Here is a 10385-nt window from a genome sequence, read left to right as displayed (position 1 = left end):
TTCTGGGGGGCTGGGCCAAGTCCATGACTTTTGCCATGGAGGGGTTCTGGTTTCACGTCCGTTCATCCTCCGTAGACTGCTCTGGCGACTTTGGCTGCCCGCCAGCTTGCACGACAGCCTGTTTCCTTTCTGACCCCGAAGTGCATTTTCTAGGGTACGGCTTCCGAGCCGCACGGCCGTGCCTGGTTGCTTGTAGCGACGGGACAGGGGCCTTTGCCGCCGGGCCTCTCCCGCCGGCGGAGGCCCGCACGGCCGCCTCACGCCTCCCGCCAAGGCGGCCCCGGCCCCGCCGCTGCCCCTCAGCGGCTCCCGGCGCAGCTACCGCCCGCAGCCCGGCCTCCCCGCGGCGCTGGAGGCGGTGCCCTCCCCGGGGAGCGAGTGGGCGGCTGCCATCTCCTCAGCCGAGGGCGCGGCGGCCCCGGCGGGGCGGGGTTTGCCGTCTCCTTCTCCCGCCCTCACTCCCCCCCCTCTGGTCATGGCGGCCCCGGCCCTGACCTTCGTCCGGAGGTTGTGCTGGCGGTCGCACTGCGAAATAAGGTGAGCCCCGATCGTCCGCGCACCATCCCTGCGGCCGGGGGCTCTGGCGCCGTCCTGCCCCGGAGAGGGAGCGCCCCGCGAGCCGCTGTCTCCCCGCCGCGCTCCCGGGGTGAGTGGCCGGCAGCGGGGCCCGGGCGGCCTTCCCCCTCCCGCCGCCCCGCTCCTCCGCCGCTGCCCGGCGGGGCCCCCTCACAGGGGCCGGGGGAGGCTGAGGCAGGCAGCGGCGGGGCCGGGGGTGTAAGCGCCGCGGGGCGGCGGGAGGGCCGGCCGTTGCCTCAGGCCTGGGCAGCCCCATCTCCCTCCTGCCGGGGCCCGGCGTGGAAAGCGGGTGCTGTGGCGCTGGATGGACGGGGTTGGGTTTGTCTGTATGGCCCGTAGGTGCGCAGGACGAGACGCTGCTTTCCTCCGAAGAGGAGGGAGATCGCTTTCCGCCTAGGAGAGGGACCCTTCCAGCCGTACCGCCCGCCTTTTGGGTGGTGGAACACACCGGGGGAGCGGGGGACCTGCCTTTGATGCCTCCCTCAAACAGGGCCCGCACCCTCATGTGTCTGTCTCCCGAGGCAAATGTTTAACTACCAAAGAAATTGGTGGTTAGGCTGGGGGTAAGGCATCTGAAACTGTACTGAAATACCGGCAAGAATATGTGATTCTGTGTTTTCCTGTTTGGTGTTTTTTTTTTTTTTTTCCCTCCTCATCAGTCCCACAAAAACAAGCTTAATTGTGTGTCTAACCTTTAATTTAAAGGTTTCTTGCTAAGATTGCTCCGGGTTTCCAAATAGTGATGCAATATCTCCTGCGGTGTGTCTTTATTACATATCGCTTTTAAGCTGTTTCCAAATAAAGTGTCACGTGCAGTAATGTGCACTGGGGCAGCTGTGCACCTTCAGCATTAGTTGGGCTGTGGGAAGCAGAAAGGATGGCTTGACCTGCAAGTAGACTGAAAATTGCAGGATTGACATTTTGGTTTTATTGAAAATGGTTAAATTGGAAATTCCACTGTAAAATTCCTTGTGTATGCATAAGAATCACAAAAGATGTCAATTCGTAGAATTTCTTCTTCCTATCAAAAATAGCTTAATAAATACACAGTTAAAGAAAAGTAGGCATTTGGTGCGTTAAGTATACTCGGTGAGTGAGTTCCTAAGCGGGACAGTGAAGCGGGCATCATCATACCAATAGATTAAAGACTTGCGATACTCTAATTGTTAACAACATGCAAATTTGACTGTTATAATGCACACTTTTATAAGTTAAATGCTTTTACTCAAGTATCCATGAGTGCATCTTGACTAGAAAACTGCAGTCATTTATGCATTAAATTGTAATATTTTTCTCCCAAAGCTTTGTGAGAAATTATTTGAAGTATGTACGTGAACATGTTAAGATACAGGGAGAAACAAAGAGAAAACAAATTGTGTGATCAGCATGACTTCTGCCCTCGTTTAAAAAAAAAATAGCTCTTTAGGCAAGCTTTCTACAGATAAATAATATTAATTTAATATAGCTAAGTTGTTACAATGAGAGAGAAAGCAATTCTAAATCGGAAAACTCGTAAAAGACTGTCTTGCTGGACATCATTAGGGTAGTGGAATCAGATGTATTTGAAACAGCAAGATTCTGTATGTGAAATAAGGTCATATATCAATACTAATAATGGGTTAATGTTTTCAGTATATAATCAGATATAATCCAGGAAAATGGTGCAATTTTTCCAGTGGTGGAACACCAGACAGGTGGGCTTTATTTTCTCTTCTACTAGCAGAATTATATCAGAGTGGCAGCCTTGCTGTGCCAAATGAAGCTTTTTTTCAGTCTAAACTTGAAAAAGAGAGGCATATCCTTGGAGCACTGGGAGAGGAAGACATACAAATATAAGGACAAAATGCAAGAATTCCTCTCACTTTGTTGTTTTGTGGTTTTTACTTGGTTTTGTTTTGTTTTCCCCAAAGCAGGACATTCCTAATGCTTTCAGATATGGAGTTGTGAGTTCCACCGTCTCTTCTCCCATGTGCCCACTTCTTGTCCTGTCCTGTTGCAGTGTGTAATTTTTCCAAGTTTGAATTTGCCTGAGGAGGGGGAACGCTGACACAAACGCACATTCAGAAGAGCCTTACTGGGGCTGTAGCCATTTGACAGTCTTTGCATTCAGCTGTTAGACATCGGAGGCCCCGCAACTCCGCTGCTATGAGGCAGGCTGCATCTCTGTTTACAGCAGGCCAGACCACTGGGAGCAGAATGTTTGCTGCTGAGAAACCTGCATCCACGCTATCCTTGTTTTGGGAGTTTCCTTCAGGCTGGTTGTAGTATGATCCCAGCACTGAATGCCTGTCAGTAGCTGGAGGACATCTCCCAATTTTATGTAATCTAGAAGGGATCTAACTCCTATGTGCCAAGACAGCTCTGCAGCACAAACCAGGGGAATGGAGTTGGCATCAAGTCGGCGCTGCAGCACAAACCAGGGGAATGGAGTTGGCATCAACTTAGGGCCTTGATCCAAGAGTACTCTCCTGGTCCAAACTAAGACAGTAACGTAGTCACCCCCTAACTTCCTAGTTGGTACAGTTACCTCAGCAACTTTAACGGAGCTCAGATCTTATCAAAGACCAATCTTTCCATGAGCTACTTTTGTTTCTCAGCAGCTCTGAAGAGCCTTTTTCAGAGGAGCGATATTAAATGCTGGTCTTTAAAGTGGATTGAAAAACAGTTAATTTTCTCTTAAGCTGTTGGCTTGTCCTTGCTTATGTGGCCTTGTTGGTCCTTGCCTGTGCCTGGAATACTTCCTGCTTACAGTAAATCTGTCTTTACTACAGTATCTGCTCTTCAGCTTGGGAGGCAGCAGTCTTAAGGGTTTGAGTTCACTTCCATCCTGGCTCTTGAGCAGTGTCACAAATCTCTCCTTGGCTTCCCTGCATCATCTTGTCACAAGACATCTGCATGTTTGCAGCCCACCCACACGGCAGGAGCTCAGGTGCTATTAAGTCCCAGCACAATATGCAACAATCCTTATTCAGACTCTGCAGCTGTTTTGTTTTTTTTTTCTGTCTGGGAATTGATTGAATCTGCTCCCTGAATTACTTATACTTTCCTTGGTAGTGCAATTGCATTCTTTGGTCACTATATTGAGGGTCCTTTGATACATTTATGGCAAAGCAGGACATTATAACCCTTGCATCTCCTCCTTTTCCTGTTTCTGCCTGCAGACCTTATAGCTCTCTTTTGCCTTCGCTCCACTAAGCCAGTCAGATGTAAAGTCCTGGGAAAAGGCCCAGGGGGTTTGTCTTTGCCCTGGAACTGTGCATGTTATGAGGAAGCTCCTCTGTGGAGGGTGGAGGAAGAACTGATCTCTTGCAGCTGAGAGATTATTTCTGGCTTCATTGAATGGCTGTGCTCTGAGGCCTGTCTCAGTGAGGAGAGGGTCAGTATTCCAGGTCATTCCCTGAAAATACTTCTTTATTGCTGTTAACAGTCTATCAACTGCATCATGGGTTTTTGTTTGCTTGTTTTAAATATGTGAGGAAGATGGAAACACAGTCTTCCACTGCTACAGAGATGCAATAAAGTTTCCTGCATTTGGAGATAATTGCAGATGTCAGCGCACCCAGAGTGCATGTAAGCCTTGCCTTTTGGAAAACCTCCAAGATAGTAGCCTCACTACTATCGTCCTGGAGATGACCAGTAAGTTTGGTGGTATCCCTTCTTCTGTCCTGTTTCTTTTTTCCAGGTTTGGCCACGAGGAGCTAATTGGTCTCGGGGGGAGTCTGCCCTATAGTGGGAAATGTCTAGTCCTTTCTCTTGATGCTATTCAGATAGCTGTGGTTGGATGCAGAGATACAAATTTTAGTAGCTTCGTTCTGATATTCTCATGCTGGCTGAGCAAAAAGGACGCTATTGCCTCTTCACTTCTCACCCACTTTCCTGCTGCCAGGCCCTATTTCTGTATTGCAGCAGCTGCTTTCATTCTCTTTCCTGCTCTCCACTGTCACCCCCATTCCAATCCCCTTTTATAAGGAGGAGGACCAGATTTTTGTAGTGTTGCTCTCAAGTTATATATCAGACTACATTCTTAACGCCCCTGTTTGCTAACACTCCTGAGTCTTCTCTGGTGCTGGCAGTAGAAGTTGCTTTTATGCCTTTTATGCCTGAAACTTTTGCCCAGATGTTGGGTCTTGCCTGAGTTGGATATGGTTTCCCTCCTGATCTGAGTGTGGCGTAGGCATCACGTGTCCTGCAGCCTCCTGAATGTCTGCCCACCAGCTCCCCCGCCCGCTAGCAGTTGGATGGAAGTGCATCCTGGCATGTTGACACAGGAAATACGTCCATGTACAGGGTTGTGTTTTATCCACAGCACAAAATGCATACCCTGATCCTACACCGGGGAGGCCTTGTGGACTATGGTTTTTACTCCCTGTTGCTGTCTTACATGGGCTCTTGTGTTTTGGTTTCCGAGCCTCTTAAGTCATGCCTCTCGGTGCTGTGTCTCAGGCTGTAGTAGCTTGCCTTGCTCAGCTGTTTGCTATTGTCTGTCAGCCAGCCAACATTTTTTTTTTTTTTTCCTGTGACAGATTTCTGTTTATCAGCTCTCCTTGGCTTACGCTGGATTCTGTAGGTTTCAGGTACTCATCTCTGCTCCTCCTGCTCGAGATAACTGCGCTTATCTTTTCAAACTTCCCTTCGGTAGGTCATGCCTCTAGTTCTAGTTGATGCTTGTGAGCCAAGTTGTCTTGCCCAACCTTTGACTAACTGTGGACGACAGGTCGTCGCCTGACTACCAGAAAAGCAAGCAGAACACATAACTTCCTTGATTTTAAACCTCTTTCTGCCCCGCCCCCCAAACTTAGTCTTTTCTGTCTTGGTGCAAGGCAATAAAAAGCTTAGAGAGCTCGTCATATTTCCCTTACCTTTTAAGAAGTAATAATTTTCTCTTTATATTTTAAGAAAAATTTAAAATCACCTTCTTTCCTTTCTTGAAAACTTGCCTAATTTGACTTTTGCAGTAACTTTTTGCAAAATACTGGTGAAATCAGCTTCCCCTAACATTGTGACTGTAAGGTAACTTTCAGAGTCTTTCAGAAAGGGTCTTCATACCACCAATGAATCTTTAATTTCTCTTTTTCTTTAATGGTTGGGATTCTAAGACATAGCCATTAGAGTAAACTCATCCACTGTCTTTTGAATACTGAGCCTAACTGGTCAATGGAAAATGACCGATTAAATCTCTTTATAGGAGGCTTTTTCTGAAAATACTAATGTTAATTGCATGAGTTAGTACATCTTGTTTACACACGCTGGTTTACCAATGCGACTTAAAAGGTAGTGGTGAAATGACTGAACAGTTGTCCAGAAAAGCATCTTAATATAACTTTTGTCCTTATTTAAGCATCCTCTTAAACTGTTTTGAACAAAAGTACACACAGCAGTTAAAATCAACAAAACAAAATCCAGAGCAGCAAGCTCACTAACTGTATGTAATTGAGCCGGATTTGACAGTTCACAGCTAATATCAAGCCAAGGTGTCTGGAAGTCTTGAAGATGGATTGGCTTGGAACACAGCTTTCTGTTGTAATTAATTTGCTTTGAAGCAGCTGTTCACTGAAGTCAGTGTGACCTTGTCAGCTTTGTCTGCTGAAGTCAGTGATCGCTAGGTGGTTCTGTAGCAGCTTTGCTGCCAAGTTCAAAAGAATCTGATAATGTGAATGCAAATAAGGTGGTGCTTCACTACACTTTTTGTTGTTGAATTTTGCTAGGCTTGAACAGCCGTGCTCTCCAAAGTGGGCTCTTGAGTAGCTCCCACTTGACATGAGGAACCACAGTTTCTTTCTGCCCTTGCTTTATAAGATTTCTCTCCCCATCAGAAGTTAGTTATGAGTTTCTTGAGGAGAATGTAAATACATTTGCAAATGTTTGGTGGGTTTTTTTAATTTAATATGCTGCTAGGAATTAATTTTCAGCTTTTGCTAGGGTAGAAGATACTGTCTTTGAATAGTACTGTTCTAAGAAGCTACTTATTTCTCGCTTCCCTTCTACTTCTCCCCCTGTGCAAATTATGTTCTGTCTGCAACTGTGATCTAGTGAAGAGAGCAAGCAAGTAAGCTATACTTCATTCTTGCATAGCAGTCCTCATTAGGATGGAAATTGGTCTATTTATTTCTAGCAAAATTTTTGGAACATTGCACGTATGAAGAAGTGAAAAACACTTGAATGTCAGGAATTCAGAATTCATAGTGCAAAACATTACATTCTACCTAGGCTTGATATGCAGACTTGATTCACTGTAATGAACCTTGTTTACAAGTAACCTCCATTTATAGTAATGCCAAAATAGACCCCAGAGGTTTCACTGGTAGTTATCTTTGTTAGAGTGAGCACATACAGAAGATTGAACCAGTTATGTCAGTCTCTTTTTTTCTTTCCCCCCACTTTATTGTATTCCGCATAAGAGTATTTGTGATTTTTTTCCTATTTCCTGACTGCTCTATTTTAAAAGAATGATTTAAATCTTGATCAATGTGAAATAGTCTGCCCAAAACTATTATATATTGATATTCAGTTCAGATTGGATGTTTTTTCATTATTCTGATGTAGTAAATGATTGAGCCTTTCAGTTGTGATGAGCCCACTGATTACAGCGAATATTTTTCAGGTTCCCTTGAAGTTCATTATAATAAAACTTAGACTGTAATCAATAAACTCCAGCAAAAACTGTGAGCTAAGATTTTATAGGTCTTATTAAACCATCCCTTATTTCACAGAGAAACAGAAACCATTGCCAAGTAATTCAGTACTAGATGCTCCACCAGAACAGAGGAAGCAAAAGCTCTCTTGGAATGGGTTCTGGTTAAGGCTTCTTTCTTCCATCAAAACTCAGGCTTTAAGTCACTGAATAAGTGGTGCTATTTGTTTGGCTTTGGAGGGGCCTGGCAGTGATTAACACGTAGCAACTTGGTAATTTGCCAACATCCTGGTTTTTAAATTATCCTGGCGGTAGTCTTTTATGCCTGAAAGCAATGATATTGAAGAAAGAAATCACTCTTAAAATTGTTAAATAGTATTTTATCAGCTAGTGCTTTTAATATGATGGTGTTAAGTAATGCAGGTTAGCCAGCCACAGGAAGGAGACCATAAGTATTATCGGTGAGCTAATAACTTCATTATTTTGTTCATAAACTATTGACTTTTCATGCTGATCTAAATACCTACGGAAAGGATAACAGCACTAGATAGCAGTAAATTCAGTAGGTAGACAGATTTCATTTGTACTGAAATCCAGAGAGAACTTGTGTCATGTTTTGTTATGTTGTTGTTTGGCTGTGTGTATGAAAGCTACCTTTTTTCTGATGATGTGGAGTACTCCAAGTGAAAACTTCTGTGATCCAGTCAGTGAATGAAATCTATTTTAATCAAAGATTAAATGGAAATTATCACTGTGTTGGTTTAGAAACAAGTAAACACAACTTTGCCCTCGGTGCTACCTGACCACATAGTTCATAGTAGCTTTTTGACTGTGGTAGGGCAAAGCCATGTTTAAAAACAAATTAAAAAAACCCACCCCCAAAACTTCCTCCTATCTAAATATCATAGAGTCCTTTTAATGTGCTCACAAAATTGTTGGCTTCTGTTGGCATCTGACTCCCCAGAGGGAAGGGCTTTTTTTCTCTTCTTTCCCTCCCCACCCTTTTTTTTTTTTTGCTTTCTTCCCCCCCTGTCTTGTTGCTCTGCCAAAAATAAGGCTAGGTTGGAGAAGGAAGCAACACAAGAGTTGTGTTGCAGATGAACCTCTTTGCTTGTGGCAGAGGGCATGCGCACCTGCCCTTCATCCCAGCCTGGTCTGTGATTGTCTGAGCAATGGCAGAGGGGGGAACTTTGGTTTTAGCAGGTGTTATGATTTCAAGGAGTTCATAGTGTACTTTGCTCTGTGAAAAATCTTTACTAATTTAGGCAGTCAGTAATTTGGGGGATTTTTTTTTCTGTCACTATCCTGCAGATTCATCTTTATGATTGGACTTCCTGGCTACAAAGACTGGATATGTACATTCATCTTGGTACTGTTTTTGTCCTTAAATGTAGATTGACTTACAGAGTGAGCCTGCCAGGTGGGAATTTAAGCAGTCACAGTTCAATAGCAAATGTAGTCTTCCTATTTTCTGAGTGTCCTCGAGGAGATCATTCCAATTCCTCCCCCGAAACAAACTCTGAAGGCTTTCACATGAAGGTGAGAAGAGCTATAGCTTCAAAGTCTAGTCTAGAGATGAACTGTTAAAGTTAGTGGGCCGCTTGTGTACTGCTTCAATATAGCTAGCAGGTTAAATGTGGTTTTTTCACAGAATCGCAGACGGGTTGAGGTGGGAAGGGACTTCTGGAGGTCATCTGGTCCAACCCCCTTGCTCAAGCAGGGCCACCTAGAGCTGGTTGCCCAGGACCATGTCTGGACAGCTTTTTAGTATCTCCAAGGATGGAGACTCTACCACCTCCCTGGGCAACCTGTGCCAGTGCTTGGTCACCCTCACAGAAAGAAAGTGTTCCCTTGTGTTCAGGAGGAACCTCCTGTGTTTCTGTTTGTGCCCGTTGCCTCTGTTCCTGTCACTGGGCACCACTGAGAAGAGCCTGGCTCCGTCCTCTTTACACCCTCCCTTTGGATATTTATATACATGAATAAGATCCCCCTGAGCCTATTCTTTTTTAGGCTGAACAATCTCAGCTCTCTCAACCTCTCTTCATATGTCAGATGCTTCAGTCCTTTAATGGCCCTTTGCTGGAGTCTTTCCAGGATGTCTGTCTCTCTCTTGTACTGGGGTGCTCAGGACTTGACATGGTAATCCAGTTGTGGCCTCACCAGTGCTGAATAGAGGGGATTCCATTCTTAATTGGAAATAAAAATGATTTCTTGAGGATTAGATTAATTCTGTTGTATGGATTCTTTGCTGACTCTTTGACCCTCCGAAAAAGTAGCTACTGTTTTTGTAGTAAGGTGCTCTGATAATATTTATTCTGAAAATACGGTGTAAGAGGTGTATAATTTGTATAATGTACAATAATTCTTGAATAATTTGGTCCTTAGAAACCAACCATTAAAACAGAGTAAAATTTGTTTCAAATATGCTATTGTATACCATGATAAATGTGCCTGTAAAATGCTTACTGCTTCAAGTACATCAGCATAGCAAGCCTGTTCCTGAAACAAAAGAATCTCTCTGTTTGGTTTTGTGTTATTTTTCTTAATTGCCAGTAAGATGCCAGATCAAACACACTTTTATTCTGGGGAGGAACTTCCAGGTTATTTGGGTTGTCAGCCACTTTCCCAGACCAATAGTTCTTCATAACTTCTACTTGCCTAATAATAGTAGAAGCCAATATGACTCTGTACATGTTGTATCCCCACTAAAAACTGCCACGATCCAACGTGAGCCTCTGACCTCTGTCTTGGGAGCTGCTGCTGTAGGTGCAGCCTTCTAAATGCTATGATTTAAGTTTTTTTACAGTGTTTTAGTAAGACATGACTCGGAAGTCCCTTGGAACATGTATAATTGTCATTTCCAAAAGTGACAAACATTCTCAGTGCTTTATTTTGTATGCAAGACTTAGTAGTGTGTCACATCTACAAGATCAATCGTTCTCTGCTAAAACTAAATGCAAGGTATATTACAGAGGGTATCTAAAGAGAAAGTTATCAGTTGGAAATTGATAAAACTTTTCAATAACATTGTTATTCATAGAGCAGCTGTAAATTGTGCTGTGACAGAAACGTACTTGCAAGTCTTGCATGTATGCAAGAACTTCAACTCTAAGCCCAAGTCACCATCAGATTTTTATGGAGTAAATTGGCCTGGGTCTTTACAGGACACCTGTAAGTT

At 44.2% G+C, this 10385-nt stretch overlaps 1 protein-coding gene across 2 annotated transcripts in view; it reads left to right on the top strand.

The window, feature by feature from the left end:
- Positions 1–466: 466 nt before the first annotated feature.
- ECI2 (enoyl-CoA delta isomerase 2) overlaps positions 467–10385 on the top strand; it is a 34111-nt gene continuing 24192 nt past the window's right edge. Inside the window, exon 1 of one of the 2 annotated variants that reach the window (XM_082337624.1) lies at positions 467–537. In XM_082337624.1, the coding sequence (XP_082193750.1) occupies positions 476–537 (62 nt within the window). In that variant the 5' untranslated portion in view covers positions 467–475. Of the gene's footprint in view, positions 538–603; positions 647–10385 lie in introns of those variants that run through there. The other variant, XM_082337625.1, reaches the window with a different exon arrangement.

The sequence above is a fragment of the Platalea leucorodia genome (genome assembly GCF_965183815.1).
Source record: "Platalea leucorodia genome assembly, chromosome: 1".
Taxonomy (NCBI): Eukaryota; Metazoa; Chordata; class Aves; order Pelecaniformes; family Threskiornithidae; genus Platalea; species Platalea leucorodia.
Note: the sequence above shows the minus strand (reverse complement) of the source record. Positions and strands in the feature narration are given on the sequence as shown.